General features: G+C 41.4%; 1 protein-coding gene across 2 annotated transcripts; it reads right to left on the reverse strand.

The window, feature by feature from the left end:
- Positions 1-1631: 1631 nt before the first annotated feature.
- On the reverse strand, positions 1632-17933 carry synm (synemin, intermediate filament protein). 2 transcript variants are annotated; one of them, XM_047154975.2, is made up of 5 exons: positions 16985-17933; positions 15441-15565; positions 6912-6965; positions 6755-6825; positions 1632-6620 (listed from the first exon to the last, which is right to left on the reverse strand). In XM_047154975.2, the coding sequence occupies exons 1-5, from the start codon at positions 17780-17782 to the stop codon at positions 4381-4383; spliced, it is 3288 nt and encodes a 1095-aa protein (XP_047010931.1). In that variant the 5' UTR covers positions 17783-17933; the 3' UTR covers positions 1632-4380. The 2 variants fall into 2 exon arrangements, with proteins under 2 accessions (XP_047010931.1, XP_047010932.1); XM_047154976.2 differs by lacking the exon at positions 6912-6965 and having other exon boundaries at positions 16985-17931.
- Between the last annotated feature and the right edge of the window lie 45 nt (positions 17934-17978).

Below are 17978 nucleotides of genomic sequence, written 5' to 3' on the forward strand. Positions count from 1 at the left end.
ACCTTCTGATCAGTAACCCAGAGCCTCAACATTCAAGCCACCACTGCCCCCACTGATTATGGGAGGTAAGTGAAAGACTGCTGTCCAGTTATTGGAAACATTTGGCTGCAGTAATTGCTGCTAAAAGGTGGCACAACCAGATTTTAAGTTTAAGGCGGCAATTAGTCTTTCACATTAGAGATAGGTGTTGGATGACTTCGTTTGCTTCAATCAATCAATCAATCAATAAAAACTGCATTGGTAGCCAGGTTTAGTCAGGTTGCTTTTGTTTTATGTTGTATTTCATTTGACAATCTAACACTGTTTAGTATGAGATATACACAAAAACAAAGAAATCAATACTTTTTCACAGCACTGCATATTGTTTGTGTTTTAGATATCCTTGTTATAACACAATATAATTCTGATCATGGAATGTTTTGCTATGTTTGTTATACCGCATCCAACTGTGTAAATATTGTGGAACTGTGTATTTAATGGTACATACTGCCAAATACATCTGAAGTATCCTGATATCCATGTTCACCCTCGCTCTTTAGATAATGGGTAAATGTGATGAGCTGAGTACTGTGCTGGATAGTCTGTAAGTGCAAGTAGAGAGGGGTGTTTGGACTTTACAAGGTGAATTTGAGGGAAAGTTTATTTGTGGAAACAAAGTACCCTGGACCTGTTTTATATGTCTGTGTGCCAAATTGAGTCAGCAGGCAGCCTCCCCTCTAACTTACCCAGTAGTGCACAAATACATTACATGACATTAATGTTAGAACTACCATGATGTATTATCTTGCACATTCTTTCCCTTTCATAGCAGTACTCAGTTCTCTGAGAAACACAGCTGGGACAAAAGACTCAAGACAAAGGTTACACTGTTTTCTTCATTAGAAGTGAAAGTTAACATTCCTAAAGTTCTAGAAAAAGCCATCAGTAATTCACTTTGCTTCCCTTTAAGTAGCATAAAGGTACAACTGCCAATGGCCAAGTTTATAGTACGCCAGATAACCTCCACTGTATTTTTGTTCTTCCTAAGAGATTCTGGCTTGGTTAGGAAGTTTACCCCATCTGCTCCGCTCAGAAAAGAGTCAGAAAACTGGTCAAAGACTTCACTGATACTTCTATCCTTCACTACTACTGTATGGTTAGATTTCATATCAAACTTAAAAATTTAAGACACTGACTCCAAAGCACACAGGAGGATTTGTGTTTATTTTTGTTGTAGCATGAATTAATACCCAGACAGTGTGGAAGTGATGTGGAATAAAGTGTTAGGAGTCCACAAAACACCCATCTTTTGATATAGAGTTAAATATAATCAAACTTGTTGTACTAGAGTGTAAGTATTGCATAAAAGGTACACTTCTAATTTACACCTAATATTTGTTGGAAAAAACACATGTAGAAGAGACAAAAATAAATCTTCAGTTAACACAATCAAAGACTTAATAATAATAATTATTATTATTGTTGTTATTATTATAATTATTATTGTTATTGTTTATTATTATTATTATTAATAAACAATAATTATTATTATAATGACAACAACAATAATAATTTTTAATTATATAATAATTACTTAATAATAATAATAATTATTAAGCAAATAAGCATGTAATTATTTTTGGAAATGTCACTAACTTTCAAAATGATTAAGTCTTTAATGAGTTATTAGACATCCAATGATAGACAAAACTTTGCTTTACCAATATTACATTGGTTATATATTCATAATTTCATCATTAGGAACAGGCATAACACTTTCCCCAGTGACAAACCGGATAACAATAATAATTAAAAAATTATAGCAGGGCGAAAAAAGAAACTGATTCTATGAGAGTATTAGTGTGAAACAGAAAACAGTATATTTATTACTGTCGAACAATTAAAATACAGTAATTTACTGTTGCAAATAATGTTCATCAACACATGTTCATAAATACCCACACGTACACAAACTCGTCCTGTCTCCTGTGATTAGAGAACTCCAAGGAAGATTACTGGATGTACCCTGGCGTCACTCACTCTCTCACTTCTTCTCACTCCTTCCATTACCACCATGTGAAGCATAAGTAAGTATCCCAAAAAACACTTGTTATGCAAACATGATGTTAGACACTACCTCAGTGACCTCTAGTCTGACACTGTGGCTTTTAAAAGAAACCTGCTTTTTCACATTTTCATCTCTCTAAAGTATCTCACGCTATCTCTCTTTTACTCACTCAGTCCTAATGTTGGAAGTGCAGGGAGGCTGGATTAGTGAATGCCATGTTAATATTATTTAAGGATTAAAGGACCTAAGAAAGACAGGAAGGATAGTCTGAAATCTCTGGTAGTCCACAGAGCCAGATTCTGAAACAGTCAAGTCTGATAATGGGCCATAATCAAAAAACAGTACTCAAAATAAAACCAAGCTCCAGCTTTAGTGCACTAGAATCCAGCAGTGTTTGGTTATTTCCTAATTATGCTAAACCAGAATAGGCACAGGCAAAAGGAACATGCACCCCTGCTCTATACTTGTTAAGGTGTTTTTATGCCATCTTAGTTTCATAAACACATAATATATTCGAACTTATACTAGATTAAAAACTGTGGAGCTTGTAATTGTGGACCATAATAATTAAAAAATGTGTTACAGCAAAACAGTGTCATCATCAAAGTAAAAGATGGCAGTGAATATATAGTGCCTTGTGAAAGTATTCACCCCTCTTGGCATTTTTTAAAACCTATTTTGTTGCCTTACAACCTGGATTTTTTTTGGGGGGGTGTGGAAGGTGAACCTCTGTCCCAGTCTTAAATCTCTGAAACAGATTACCCTCAAGAATTTGCCTGTATTTAGCTCCATCCATCATTTCTTCAATTCTGACCAGTTTCCCAGTCCCTGCCGATGAAATACATCCCCACAGCATGATGCTTCCACCACCATGCATCACTGTGGGGATGGTGTTCTTTGGGTGATGAGAGGGTGTTGGGTTTGCACCAGACATTGCGTTTTTCTTGATGGACAAAATGCACAATTTTAGTCTCATCTGACCAGAGTACCTTCTTCCATGTTTGGGGAGTCTCCCACATGCCTTTTGACAAGAAGCAAATGTGTTTGCTTATTTTTTTCTTTAAATCAATGGCTTTTTTTCTGACCACTCTTCCATAAAGCCCAGCTCTGTGGAGTGTATGGCTTAAAGTGGTCCTATGGACAGATACTTGGACACACTCTCTGCTGTGGAGGTTTGCAACTCCTTCAGGATTATCTTTGGTCTCTTCGTTACCTCTCTGATCAATTCCCTCCTTGCCTGGTCCGTGAGTTTTGCTGGGCAGCCCTCTCTTGGCAGGTCTGTTGTGGTGCCATATTCTTTCCATTTTTTAATAATGGATTTAATGGTACTCTATGGGATGTTCAAAGTTTCAGATATTTTTTTATAACCCAACCCTGATATGTACTTCTTCACAACTTTGTCCCTGATCTGTTTGGACAGTTCCTTGGTCTTCATGGTTCCGCTTGCTTGGTGGTTCTCCTTGCTCAGTGGTGTTATAGACCCTGGGGCCTTTCAGAACACGTGTATAATATAATGAGGTCATGTGACAGATTATGTGACACTTAGATCGCACATAGGTGGACTTTATTGAACTAATTATGTGACTTCTGAAGGTAATTGGGTGCACCAGATCTTATTTAGGTTATTCATAGCAAAGGGAGTGAATACATATGCATGCACCACTTTTCTGTATTTAATTTTTACATTTTTTTTTTTTAAACAAGTTTTTCACTTCACCAATGTGGACTATTTTGTGTATGTCCATGTCATGAAATCCAAATAAAAATCCATTGAAATTACAGGTTGTAATGCGGGGTGAATAATTTTGCAAGGCACTGTATGAAAGAATACAAAGTAGATCAAAAGAATATATGTTCAATGTCAAGTGCAAAATATTAAGTAAAAGGAAGTAGATTAAGGGGGAAAAAAGATGAATCAGAAACACAAAGCAGTGATTTGAATATAGGATTAGCAGTATGTGTTATTTGAATTGAAGTTTGGTTTAAAATAATTTGCATAGTGTTACAAGAAACAGTGATATCCTGTAATCAATTATATTAAATGCTCTTTTATTAACTTCAGTATATTTTATTACATGTCATTGCAGGCCCAGACATGTAATAAATGTGAAAATTCATTTATGCCAACACAGGAAAAAAAAAGAGCACAGAGCCAATAGGGTCTTGAATCATAAATCTGATTGCATAGAAAGCAAAACTTTAAGTCCTTGATATGTGCTGCTTTTATATGTATTGTAAAGACAATGACAGTAACCAATATTTCTCCATACCTGATTATATAATAGGTGGTTTTATTTGGATCTCAGTTATAGGTGGTTTTATCTGGATCTCAGTTAGTCCTCCTGGGGGCGTTCAAGATAAACTGTAGCAATTCTTTTCTCTTGGTAGACCTTTAATGAAGGATCAGTCTCCTTTTTCTGTTGAAACTCTTGCACAGTGGCTCCATTGCCTTTCTGATCTTGAGAATCCATCCCTTCTATGCCTGTCGCAGATGCGCTATTGTTAATATCCATTTGGAATGTGAAGGACCTCTCATTAGGCCCCAACCTGATGACCTTCTCCGTCTTGCTAATTTCACTACCTGAGCACAAGCCTTCAGTTTCCTCAAGGTTGGTCATCCATGGCATTTCCCCTTTTTGGATCTCCTCTGTGGAAAGTCTGATGGTATACTCACCACCAGCTCCAGCACTATGTGCCTGGTGGAGGTCAGAGATGGAGGGCCGCAGCGCTGCCATTACCCGTTCCTGTGACAGGTCATCTGCCTCATTTTGCAGCAGTCCAGAATCCTCCAGACTCTGGGAAATATTAAGCTCGGCCACAAAGGTCGTTGTTCCATTGTCTGGGGATTGTGGCACCTTCTGGATGCTAACAGACAGGTTCTCAGAACTTTGACCAGCTTGGGTGAAAGAAACAAGTTCTTCTTTTAGAGCTCCAGACACAGTGCCCTCTAGCTGCTCCAGTGCTCCCTTTAGCTGTTCTCTGGGGTCCAATGACTCTTCTTTCAGGATCTCTAGCATGGATTCTTGCATTCTGGGAGAAACATGCACCTCCTCTTCAATAATGCACTCTGGAATTCCAGTGGTATCTCTTTTGACATATTCACTTGACTCCCTGTTATTTTCCCCTTCATCAGAATACCTCCTGTTTGTAGGCAGACCTTCTTCCTGGTAGTATCTCTCATCTGAAAGGTCTTCCACTACCCCATAATGTCCATAAGACATAAATCCTCCACCCTCCTCTGATCCAGACATGTTGTCTTCAGGGGTGGAAACAAAGTATTCTTGTGTTTCTTGGCCCTGAGAATAGTATGGGAGGCTCTCATCCCTAGACACTTCCTGTACCTGCACAAATCCACTCTTGAAATTCTCTGAGGCTTTCACAGACTCGTCAGTGTTTCCATGTTGTTCAGCTGGCTGAGGTTCATTCTCTGGTTCTTCAATGTGAAAGAATGTTGATGAAGGTTGGAAGGAAGGTTTGTACTTAACCTCTACAGTCTCTTCAATTTCAGCTTCCCCTTCATCACTATGACATTCCAGTGGTGCCTCCATTATCTCCACTTTAACCGACTTGTTTTCTAAGCTTTCACTTTCAAGACCAAGACGCAGAAGGTTCTGAATCATGCTTCCTGTTGGAGTTCCTTCAAGATCCTCAAGAGAGACTTTATGTACCCCCTTACTAAGGAGTTCCTCAAGAGCCGGGTTGTCTGACACATCCAGGTCCTCTTCCACTTTTGTTTGGAGAACTATCTGAGTCTTGGTGCTTCCATCCTCTTGCTCTGTTTTCTCTACATGGTACGTGATCTTTGAGTCAGGAGATGAACTTATCTTTGTATCAAGTCCAGCAGGCTTTATGAACTTCTCAATAATTTCTTCCATGGACACTGAGTCCAAAACATTTTCCTCACCTGCAAATACCTTTGGTCCCACATTTCCAGAATCTTTCAAATCTCTCTCCTCTTCATGGTTGGATTCCTTTTCCTGGACAAATGGTGTTGCATCAGGTTGCACTGTTGCCTTGACATGATCTGCTTCTGTCCTCTCATCGTCTCTTTCACCTTTCTTAACAACTTTCTGAGGGGTTTCTGCATTACTCTTCAGGCTCATCATAGGTGGTGCCACAACTCTCACTGATTTTAATTCTACTGTTGATGAGGCAGTGGGGAATGATTTGTTTTGTATTTCTGTCTGGAAAAGATCAGGTGAACTCCTTGGTAGGCTTTTAGACACACTGTTGATGATCACCCTCTGTTCTTCCATCACTTCTTTGCTAGTCTTACTAGCAGAGACATCAGGTCTGGTTGCGCTTGGTGTACTTGAAGCCTGTTTTGCTTTGGTGAAAGCAAGCATGTCTCTTCTTGCCGCAGGACTCTTTTGGGCATGGTTTGAAATAGTGATAGGCAAAATCCTGGAGTTTTTGTGGGAATCGACCTGACTGGATACAGTGGACATTCTCATGCTGGAAATGGGTTCTGTATTCCAGAAACCATACCCTATTAAATTCCTTCTCACTTCTGGCCGACTGGCTGTCATGGTAGAGCCTCTTTGAGTATAAGGTTTGGCTGGCATTTTGATATCTGCCAGAGAAAAGGCAAGGTTTAGCATTCAAAATGATTCTTCAGTTATTAATAACTCATTGTTGTATTTAACAGCGCTAAATATTGAACATTACAGACAGGAAATCAACATCATAAAAATTAATCCACTGTACCTATTATTCTCTCTCTTGAATATTGGTCAGACCTCATCTGAGCATGTTTACCTTCACCTTCTAGCAGTGCCCTGAGAAGCATAAAATCAATGGTTAGGTATTTTCCTTCAAAAAAAAAAAAAAAAATCAACCAAACCATTTGGGTTATTTCTTTCACCTGTCCTTAGTATGCTCACCACCTTGCTCTGTCATCACCAAGCAAAACCTTAAACTGAAAGGAAGACAAGATACATACACAGACCTTCTCCCATAGATAGAAAATATACTTGACTAATTACAGCTTGCTCTTTGCCATACCCTTTTATTGCCCGTTTTGGGAAACCTACCTTAACACTGCTAGAGTAACACTTTGTGGAAATAAAGTTCAGTATGGTCCCAGTGGATGTTCCCTCGGGATCTGTTGAATGACTAAACTCCAAACTAAAAATAACAACCACAATGTGCTCTGTTTCTATTATGGCTTAGAATGTGAAGCTGTGACAGACACAGGAAGACTTGTTTGCATTTTCTACTACATTGCCAAGGAAGACATTATAAATATTCAAATGTAACACAGGCCAGATATTTTAGAAATAAGAAAGTAGGCTGACAAAAATTGTAAGTTTTAGCAGAATGATTAGAAGAAAAGAAAAAAAAAAAATCAAGAGAAGGATCCAAAACTTTCTGAAATGGCAAACACCAAGCTGTGGTGGTAGGAGGAACAACTCACTGGAGTTTTCTATAAAAGGTCTCCTAGTCACTTTGTATACATGACTGGGTGGTGAGTAGATGTGCCTGTCTGAATCCCATCCTAGTTATATTACTATCCTGGATATATATTTGTTTATCTATATAATATAAAAATATAACGCATAATTTGAAGTGATTACAGCTATATTTTCCAGCAAGTTTAGACCACTAAACATTGCATTGCATCTGCTGTATTTAGGAAGTTCCCCTTATACAAATATATGATGTGTAACTTTCCTTTGCAGGAACTATAACTAACATGTAAACATAATTGCCAATTTTGCTCTAATCCTATTGTAATTCAACTCCTCAGTCATTCACAATGGAGTTAAAGCCCCTGACCAAAGAGGTGGATGAATCCATAGCTCTGCCAAAAGGGCAGGCAGCATTTGCTCTGCTGTTCAACTGTTTAAAAATACACTCCAAGCGCTAAATGTGGACGGAGATGAGCCTGTTTGGCTATCAATACTTAAAGATATCTCAGAACTATGTGGTAGATATGACATGGCATTTTGAGTATGGTGTTAGATATACTGTTAGACAAATCTTTGATAAATTAAACACAAATAAGCAGACCTTTGACAATATTTAACAAAATTTCATAATAATCTCATACTGAAAACATAACAGATCTTTTTTGCTTTTAACATGCAAGTGATAACCCATAAAGTAGAACTAATTTTGATATAAATATTTAATATCAGTCAAAAGCTTTGTGAAGAGGCACCATTTCAGAACCCATTGCGAGTGAGGAGCAACACAGCCTAATTACAAATAGATCACTTAGAGATTGCTCCCATTATAATAAACAACAGAATTTACACTGCAAGCACACAAATACAGCATATAATGACAATAAACTTGAATTAAACTAAACCTTTTAAGCAACTCGCACTAATTTCCCTAACCCCTTGCATACTGTGGAGCATTTTGGATAGAAACAAGCTCCACTTTGTAAAGTTTGCAGGTTCCAGTATTCTTCACAGCATTTAAAATAAAATACTCCCCTGCCTTAGAGGGTTACACACTTTTTTATTGGTCATTTGATGATTACGCCTCCGTCTGATGGTGACTGAGATCATGTTGGCAAAACAGTAAACTGGAGAAATTAATTTTCGTTGACTCTACGGCGTAGCATTACATGTGTTTGACGTCATGTGCCATCGGAAAGGAAACAGTTTATTCTTCTGCTTAGTAAAAAACCGTTAGTGTTCCATCCGAGATGATACTATGCTTCTACAATTCATACACTAGATGGTAGAGTATATAGTGCATAGTATAAGTGTATAGTGTGGAGTACTCTCTGCCATTTTTCCAATGTGTGTTTTCAGAACAGAAGTAACGTAATGAGTAAATGTGCCTTGTGCCGCGTGCAGACCGACTAATCGTTAACAAGGTTCATCAAGTAGTTGTTGCAGCTGTAATTATATATACACATACATACGTGTGTGTGTGTGTGTGTGTGTGTGTGTGTGTGTATATATATATATATATATATATATATATATATATATATATATATATGTATTTTAAAAAAATCACACACACATATATATATACATATATACACATACATACAGTACCTCACAAAAGTGAGTACACCCCTCACATTTTTGTAAATATTTGATTATATCTTTTCATGTGACAACACTGAAGAAATGACACTTTGCTACAATGTAAAGTAGTGAGTGTACAGCTCGTGTAACAGTGTAAATTTGCTGTCCCCTCAAAATAACACAACACACAGCCATTAATGTCTAAACCGCTGGCAACAAAAGTGAGTACACACCTAAGTGAAAATGTCCAAATTGGGCCCAATTAGCCATTTTCCCTCCCCGGTGTCATGTGACTTGTTAGTGTTACAAGGTCTCAGGTGTGAATAGGGAGCAGGTGTGTTAAATATGGTGTCATCGCTCTCACACTGCCTCATACTGGTCACTGGAAGTTCAACATGGCACCTCATGGCAAAGAACACTCTGAGGATCTGAAAAAAAGAATTGTTGCTCTACATAAAGATGGCCTAGGCTATAAGAAGACTGCCAAGACCCTGACACTGAGCTGCAGCACAGTGGCCAAGACCATACAGCGGTTTAACAGACCAGGTTCTACTCAGAACAGGCCTGGCCATGGTCGACCTAAGATGTTGAGTGCACGTGCTCAGCGTCATATCCAGATGTTGTCTTTGAGAAACAGACGTAGCATTGCTGCATCTCAGCATTGCTGCAGAGGTTGAAGGGGTGGGGGGGTCAGCCTGTCAGTGCTCAGACCATATGCCGCCCACGGCATCAAATTGGTCTGCATGGCTGTCGTCCCAGAAGGAAGCCTCTTCTAAAGATGATGCACAAGAAAGCCCACAAACAGTTTACTGAAGACAAGCAGACTAAGGACATGGATTACTGGAACCATGTCCTGTGGTCTGAGGCCAAGATAAACTTATTTGGTTCAGATGGTGTCAAGTGTGTGTGGTGGCAACCAGGTGAGTAGTACAAAGACAAGTGTGTCTTGCCTACAGTCAAGCATGGTGGTGGGAGTGTCATGGTCTGGGGCTGCATGAGTGCTGCCGGCACTGGGGAGCTACAGTTCATTGAGGGAACCATGAATGCCAACATGTACTGTGACATACTGAAGCAGAGCATGATCCCCTCCCTTCCGAGGGCAGTATTCCAGCATGATAACGACCCCAAACACACCTCCAAGACGACCACTGCCTTGCTAAAGAAGCTGAGGGTGAAGGTGATGGACTAAACCCTATTGAGCATCTGTGGGGCATCCTCAAACGGAAGGTGGAGGAGCACAAGGTCTCTAACGTCCACCAGCTCTGTTATGTCATCAAGGAGGAGTGGAAGAGGACTCCAGTGGCAACCTGTGAAGCTCTGGGGAACTCCATGCCCAAGAGAGTTAAGGCAGTGCTGGAAAATAATGGTGGCCACACAAAATATCGACACTTTGGGCCCAATCTGGACATTTTCACTTAGGGGTGTACTCACTTTTGCTGCCAGTGGTTTATACATACATACATACATACATACATACATACATACATACATATATATATATATATATATATATATATATATATATAATATTATATTGTGGCGACAGGCCGGTAGCCGGCGCACAGGAAACAAAGTTCGCTCCTCCCGCGACTGCCGCAGAAGAGACAGTTCCGCTTCAGCGCCACCAAATGTTTTGGACGGCCAGCACGTGGCGGCGGGGCGGGGCCGCAGACACACCCGTGGCTCGTGAATGGTGCACCGTGCAGAAGATTTCCACTATCCAGCAAGCGAGGGGAGAGTATAAAAGGGCGATATACCACTCGCAGAAGGAGAGAAGTATCTCCGAGCATGTGTGCGAATCTCTGGTGTGTTTTATGCAGTTTAGCCGACGCGTGCATGTCTGCTAATCGCTGTTGTGGGATTTTTCCTGGTTTCAGGTGACTCCGACGTGAGTGACGGCTCTGCCCCACCCCCTTGGCTGTAACCGCCGACGGCTGAGACCCTCACCGCCTGATCGCCCTTCAACCCACACACACGCGCACCCACACACGCACCCCCACTCCCCGATTGTCTTGAATAAATGTCCCATAACGGTAAAACAGCCTCCCGCGTGTCTGTGCTCCGCCCACCGCTGGCTAAAATCCCTACACTGGTGGAGGATGCAGGCATGAACACAGACCCACCCATCTTAAAAAATGTATTTTTTTTTTCTTCCCCATTTTCCCTCTCCTCCTTGGGGATTGTTCATAAACATGGATCCCACGCTGCATCACCTGACAACAGTGGAGGTCAGTATTCAGCAGCAGACGGTGACAACAGCTCGCCCACAGACTACAAGCTGTGACACAAGAACCGTGACTCCCGCAACTGCTACGCCCCTCCCTGATCCCAGCCGTGAGGTCCGCCGCCTGCTTCCCCCTCTAAACCCCCGAAAATGACATCGAGGCCTACCTCGAGACCTTTGAGGGCGTCGCCCACCACGACGAGTGGCCACGCATCCTCGGCCCGCTGCTTTCCGAGGAGGCGCGCACGGCCTATTACTCCCTCTTTCCGGAGGAAGCAGCTGACTATGGAGAGATAAAGACAGAGATCCTGGCGTGGTGTGGGCGAAACCTGCTCCAGGCAGCGGCGGACTTCCACCGGTGGCACTACAAGCCGGGAGCCAAGCCACGTGGACAGATGGACACCCTCCTGCGCCTCACCAAGAGGTGGCTCCAGTCTGACATGCACTCTGCCACCGAGGTTGTAGAGAGGGTGGCCGTGGACCAATTCCTGAGGACCTTGCCACCCACAGAATGCCAGGCTGTGGGGATGCGAGCCCCCGGGACATCCAGGGAGCTATTGACCACCCTGAAACACACCCTGACCACCCTGGCACTCGGCGAAGAGGGACAGCACCAGCAAGGCCGCCCGGACTACGGGATGCCCAAGGACGAGCCCAGCCCGAACGAGCCATAAATCTCCCATAACAATAAAACAGCCTCCTGCATGTCTGTGCTCCGCCCACCGCTGGCTAAAATCCCTACAAAATATTATATATATATATATATATATATATATATTATATATATAATATATATTATATATATATATATTATATATAATATATATATTTTTTTTATATATATATATATATATATATATATATATATATATATATATATATATATTTATTTATTTATTTATTTATTTATTTATTTATTTTACATACACATATACACACACACACACGCACACATACACATACACACCACAACATTAAAATCTCCCACCTAACATTGTGTAGGTCCCCCTTGTGCCACCAAACTGCTCAGGCTCGTCGGGGCATGGATTCCACAAGACCTCTGATGGTGTGATGTGGTTTCTGGCACCAAGACGTTAGCAGCAGACCCTTTAAGTCCGTTAAATCCTGCAAGTTGTGAGGTGGGCCCTCCATGGATCACACTTGTTTGTCTAGCACATCCCATAGATGCTGGATCAGATTGAGATCTGGGGAATTTGGAGGCCAGGTCAACATCTTTGTAACTCTTTGCCATGTTCCTCAAACCATTCCTGAACGATTTTTGCATTGTGGCAGGGCGCATTATCCTGCTGAAAGAGGCCACGGAATACCGTTGCCATGAAGTGGTGCAATTGGTCTGCAACAATGTTTAGGTAGGTGGTACGTGTCAAAGTAACTTACACATGAATGCCAGGGCCCAAGGTTTCAAAGCAAAACATTGCCCAGAGCATCACACTTCCTCCGCCAGCTTGCCTTCTTCCCATAGTGCATCCTGGATCCATCTCTTTCCCAAGTAAGTGATGCACACTCACCCAGCCATCCACATGATGTAAAAGAAGACATAATTCAGCAGATCAGGCCACCTTCTTCCATTGCACCATGGTCCAATTCTGATGCTCACATGCCCATTGCAGGTGCTTTCAGCGGTGGACAGGGGTCAGTATGGGCGCTCAGACCGGTCTGTGGCTACGCAGCCCCATGTACAGCAATGTGTACTGTGATGTGGGTTCCGACACCTTTCTGTTATAGCCAGCATTAATTTTTCAGCAATTTGTGGTACAGTAGCTCTGCTGTACCAGACAGGCTATCCTTTACTCCCCACACATATCAATGAGCCTTGGGTGCCCATGACCCTCTCGCCTTTGTCCTTCCTTGGACCACTTTTGATTGGTGTGGGTGTAATATATATATATATATATATATATAATTACAGTGCATCCGGAAAGTATTCACAGCACTTCACTTTTTCCACATTTTGTTATGTTACAGCCTTATTCCAAAATGGATTAAATTCATTATTTTCCTTAAAGTTCTACAAACAACCCCATAATGACAACATGAAAGAAGTTTGTTTGAAATCTTTGCAAATTTACTAAAAATAAGAAACAACAAAAAAAAGCACATGTACATAAGTATTCGCAGCCTTTGCTCAATACTTTGTTGAAGCACCTTGGCACCAATTACAGCCTCAAGTCTTTTTGAGTATGATGCTACAAGCTTGGCACACCTATTTTGGGCAGTTTCTCCCATTCTTCTTTGCAGGACCTCTCAAGCTCCATCGGGTTGGATGGGGAGCGTTAGTGCACAGCCATTTTCAGATCTATCCTGAGATGTTCAATCGGGTTCAAGTCTGGGCTCTGGCTGGGACACTCAAGGACATTCACAGAGTTGTCTTGGAGCCACGCCTTTGTTATCTTGGCTGTGTGCTTAGGGTTCTTGTCCTGTTGGAAGATGAACCTTCACCCCAGTCTGAGGTCCAGAGTGCTCTGGAGCAGGTTTTCATCAAGAATGTCTCTGTACATTGCTGCATTCATCTTTCCCTCGATCCTGACTAGTCTCCCAGTTCCTCTCGCTGAAAAACATCCCCACAGCATGATGCTGCCACCACCATGCTTTACTGTAGGGATGGTATTGGCCAGGTGATGACTCGTGCCTGGTTTCCTCCAGACAAGATGCTTGCCATTCAGGCCAAAGTGTTCAATCTTTGTTTCATCATGGTCTGAGAGTCCTTCGGGTGCCTTTTGGCAAACTCCAGGCAGGCTGTCATGTGCCTTTTACTGAGGAGTGGCTTGTGTCTGACCATACAGGCCTGATTGGTGGAGTGCTGCAGAGATGGTTGTTTTTGTAGGTCCTTTCTCCACAGAGACACGCTGGAGCTCTGTCAGAGTGACCATCGGGTTTTTGGTCACTTCTCTGACTAAGGCCCTTCTCCCCCGATCGCTCAGTTTGGCTGGGCGGCCAGCTCTAGGAAGAGTCCTGCTGGTTCCAAACTTTTTCCATTTATAGATGATGGAGGCCACTGTGCTCATTGGGACCTTCAATGCTGTAGAAATGTTTCTGTACCCTTCCCCAGATCTGTGCCTCGATACAATCCTGTCTCGGAGGTCTACAGACAATTCCTTGGACTTCATGGCTTGGTTTGTGCTCTGACATGCAATTTTAACTGTGGGACCTTATATAGACAGGTGTGTGCCTTTCCAAATCATGTCCAAACAACTGAATTTACCACAGGTGGACTCCAATCAAGTTGTAGAAACATCTCAAGGATGATCAGTGGAAACAGGATGCACCTGAGCTCAATTTTGAGTGTCATGGCAAAGGCTGTGAATACTTATGTGCTTTTTTTGTTTTTTATTTTTAATAAATTTGCAAAGATTTCAAACAAACTTCTTTCACGTTGTCATTACGGGGTATTGTTTGTAGAATTTTGAGGAAAACGATTAAATGAATCCATTCTGGAATAAGGTTGTAACATAACAAAATGTGGAAAAAGTGAAGCGCTGTGAATACTTTCCAGATGCGCTGTATGCACACACAATTACTGTGTGCTGATAATCCAAGCCATACATGTTTAGTGCGTATGGACCAAAACACAAAGCTTTTCCTTACATGTATTTTTTCAGTGATTAGCAAACATAGTCCATAATTTCTAGCAGGTCAAAAAATATTGTCTTAGAACAAAATAAACAATGTACAAAATTGCAAATGTCTACTGAAGTTCGCTAACATTTTGTCTGATTGCATTAGTGGATCTGTACCTCAATAAATATACACATTTTAAACAAAATATTCTGTATTTAATCCTTCTGGTACATTAGGTAGAGAAATCAAGGAACAAAAAGGGATTTGTGGATGTTGAAAAATGTATAGCTTTCTGTTCTCTAGAAGTGAAGCCATTTGTTGTATGGTTTGACACAGAACCTGTAAGGATTCCCTAGAGGTGTCAAATCTTATTTGCAAAGGGCTAGTGTGGGTGCAGGTTTTTATTTCAATCAAGCACGAACCACATTTGATAGCCTATTAAACAAGGTGTGGCTTCTGCTTGCTTTGGAATGAAAACAAGCACCCACACCAGCCCTCCCTGGATAAGAATGGATACCTTGCACTACCAGTTGCTAGTTGGAAATTTTTTTCTAAGAGTATATATTACTATGGATGACAACCTTAAAAGAAGTTCTACCTGTATGCAGCCACTTCCATGCCAAGCCCCATTTTGACCTGTAGGAGTTCATGATGATCCTTCAGCTTTTCTGAAATGGTGTTGGCCAGAAACATACGCTCTTGTTCCAGTTCTTCAACAATTATCTGTAGACGAGACGTGTTAGTTTATTATTCTAGGCCGCTCTTTCTAAAACCATCAGAAGCATCTAAACCACAGAGTCAGGCATGGCCTCATGCTTTAGGATGATACCTTATGCTACAATAATGTAGATGAAGTGATTAGTCAATGCATTGATATCCGTGTCATGTATTGGTATGCTTTTCTAACATAACATAGCATAATATTCTTCTAATGGATGATCATGGGCTATCAAAACAATGCTATTTAATGCATTTCCTGTTGTGATGATGCACCTGTTGAGGATCTCTTGCAACACCTTACTCTATTACACTACCATTGCTCCATTTAAAGCCTGATGCCTAGTAACTGGCTCATAGGCCACTTGCCTAAAATAGGTCACTAAATGATTAGTCAAGCAAGATGCCATAGTAACCTTTAAATCCTTTCCTGTTGTGCTGGTTGTCAAAGCAGGAGACACCTTAAATATTCTGTACTCCTTGAAAGGGTTCCAAGTATAACTCTTTTTGAAAGCTAAGAACCATTATTTATCTAACGAACCCTTAAAAAACCTTTAAATAACCCTTTCCAGCACCTTTTAGTAAACATTTTAATGGCTGACATTTTCTAACCATTAAGAAGAAAGTACTGACCAACAATTTGGAGTTTGTGCCACACACGTAACAAATTAAGATATACACAAAAAAAAGTTATTCATGTTTTCCTTGGAAAATTCAGTGGATAAAAGTTCTACTTGGAACCCTTACTGATAGGGGAACAATGTGTTGTAGAGTTCAGCCTACTGTACTGTAGAACATTTCCCCAGAGGGACTCATACACTGGACTTAAACAAATCTATCCACTAACATGTTTAGACGTATGGTGAGCGCCCATCTAATAGATGTTTTATTGCCTTGAGCCTGTATAGTACACTGGGTGGCTCAGGTGGACAGCAAGCATGACTCATTCTGTTTATGCATAGACGGCATAATAATCTACTCAGAACGGTCCCCTGAGAGCAGTCTTAAGACAAAACATTTAGGTCTGATACATGATGCATATAATGCACTTAGAGATCAACATGGCCTACACATGCATTTGGGGGATTGTAGTATACTATAGTTTAGTTTTAAAACAACTCAGAGGGGTGAGTTGTTTTTTTTTTTTTTTGTCTTTTTTTAAATCACTGCACTCTATTGTTTCTATGAATTATTCTCAGAGCTGTGGCAATTCATAGGCCAACTGCTGTTTTAAAGGGTGTGGTTGGTTCTCCACTGAGTGGGCCTGATCATATTAACCCCAGAAAAACACTACTGATGCTACTATTATTGATGATTATGATATTATTATTATTATTATTAGTAGTAGTAGTAGTAGTAATAATAATAATAATAATAATAATAATAATAATAATAACAACAACAACAATAATTTTGTTCACACACCTGATACTGACTGACATCTTTCCTAAACTTTTCTTGCATGTCCATGAGATGCTGTTCCAGCTCCAGCTGCATCTGGCTGTGTTTCTCCATTTCCACCCGCAGCTTGTTCAGCTCTGAAGCGTACTCCACCTTCTCTCTTCTAATATCTTCGAGCCTCGCCTGATCTGCTTTTATGGATTCTTCCATCTCCTCAACTTGCTGTCGGTACACTTCAAATGTCTCCATCCAGCTTTCAGACAGGCTAAGCGCATAATTCTGGACTTCTTCCGTAGTAAACGCTGGTGGCCCGTGATAAGTCCGAGTGACAACAGGTAGGACCCGGGTGTGAACCTGGTCCCTGAGGCGCGCGACCTCGTTCCTGTGAGCATCATGGAAAAGCGCACATTCGTTCTGCAGCTGAAACATGCGCTTCTCTAACGCGCTGTTGGTCTGAAGAGCATTTTGGAGCTGCTTTTCACAACCTTTCAGCTCGCCATCGAGACCTCTGCTAAATGCGGACTCGTCCGAGCGCATGGCCTGGATCAGCTGAAGTTCTCTGCGCAGCTTCTCTCGCTCCATCTCCGCTCTGGATTTTTCCAGAGAGAGTTGTTCCACCAGCCTTCTCATCTCTCTCAGCTCGGCCATGCGTGTGTTTTCCCATTCTTCAGACCTGTTATGCCTGATCGTGTTTATTTCCGCTACCAGGCGAGCGTTTTCTTGCTCTAACAGCTTCGCTCTGGACAGGTACTGCCCGAGCCTCTGATTCAGTTCCTGCAGCTGAAGCTTTTCGCCCTCGAACGACCTCTTGAACTGAAACATGTTGGAAAAGGTAAGAAGGAAACTATGCCTTCGTTTTCATGGGGAAGTGAGCAGGACGCGCGGTGCTGCTGTGAGGTTAAAGCAGACTTCTCCCAGGTGCTGAAGGGAGGCGCGCACTAATGATCCCCTCCTCAGAGACACTTCAGGAGCCCTGTGATGGGATCTGGCTCTCCCATGTGGACAAAGATGGACAGCG

Source organism: Ictalurus punctatus, chromosome 4 (genome assembly GCF_001660625.3).
Source record: "Ictalurus punctatus breed USDA103 chromosome 4, Coco_2.0, whole genome shotgun sequence".
NCBI classification, from domain to species: domain Eukaryota; kingdom Metazoa; phylum Chordata; class Actinopteri; order Siluriformes; family Ictaluridae; genus Ictalurus; species Ictalurus punctatus.

What these genes read in the sequence shown, in the direction of transcription:
- synm (XM_047154975.2), bottom strand. Translation starts at nt 17,782, where the DNA reads ATGTTTCAGTTCAAGAGGTCGTTCGAGGGCGAAAAGCTTCAGCTGCAG. An exon ending in GGTGAGCATACTAAGGACAG is followed by an intron (nt 6,826 to 6,911) that starts GTGAAAGAAATA and finishes TATGCTTCTCAG; the next exon opens with GGCACTGCTAGAAGGTGAAG. An exon ending in TTCAAGAGAGAGAATAATAG is followed by an intron (nt 6,621 to 6,754) that starts GTACAGTGGATT and finishes TTTCTCTGGCAG; the next exon opens with ATATCAAAATGCCAGCCAAA.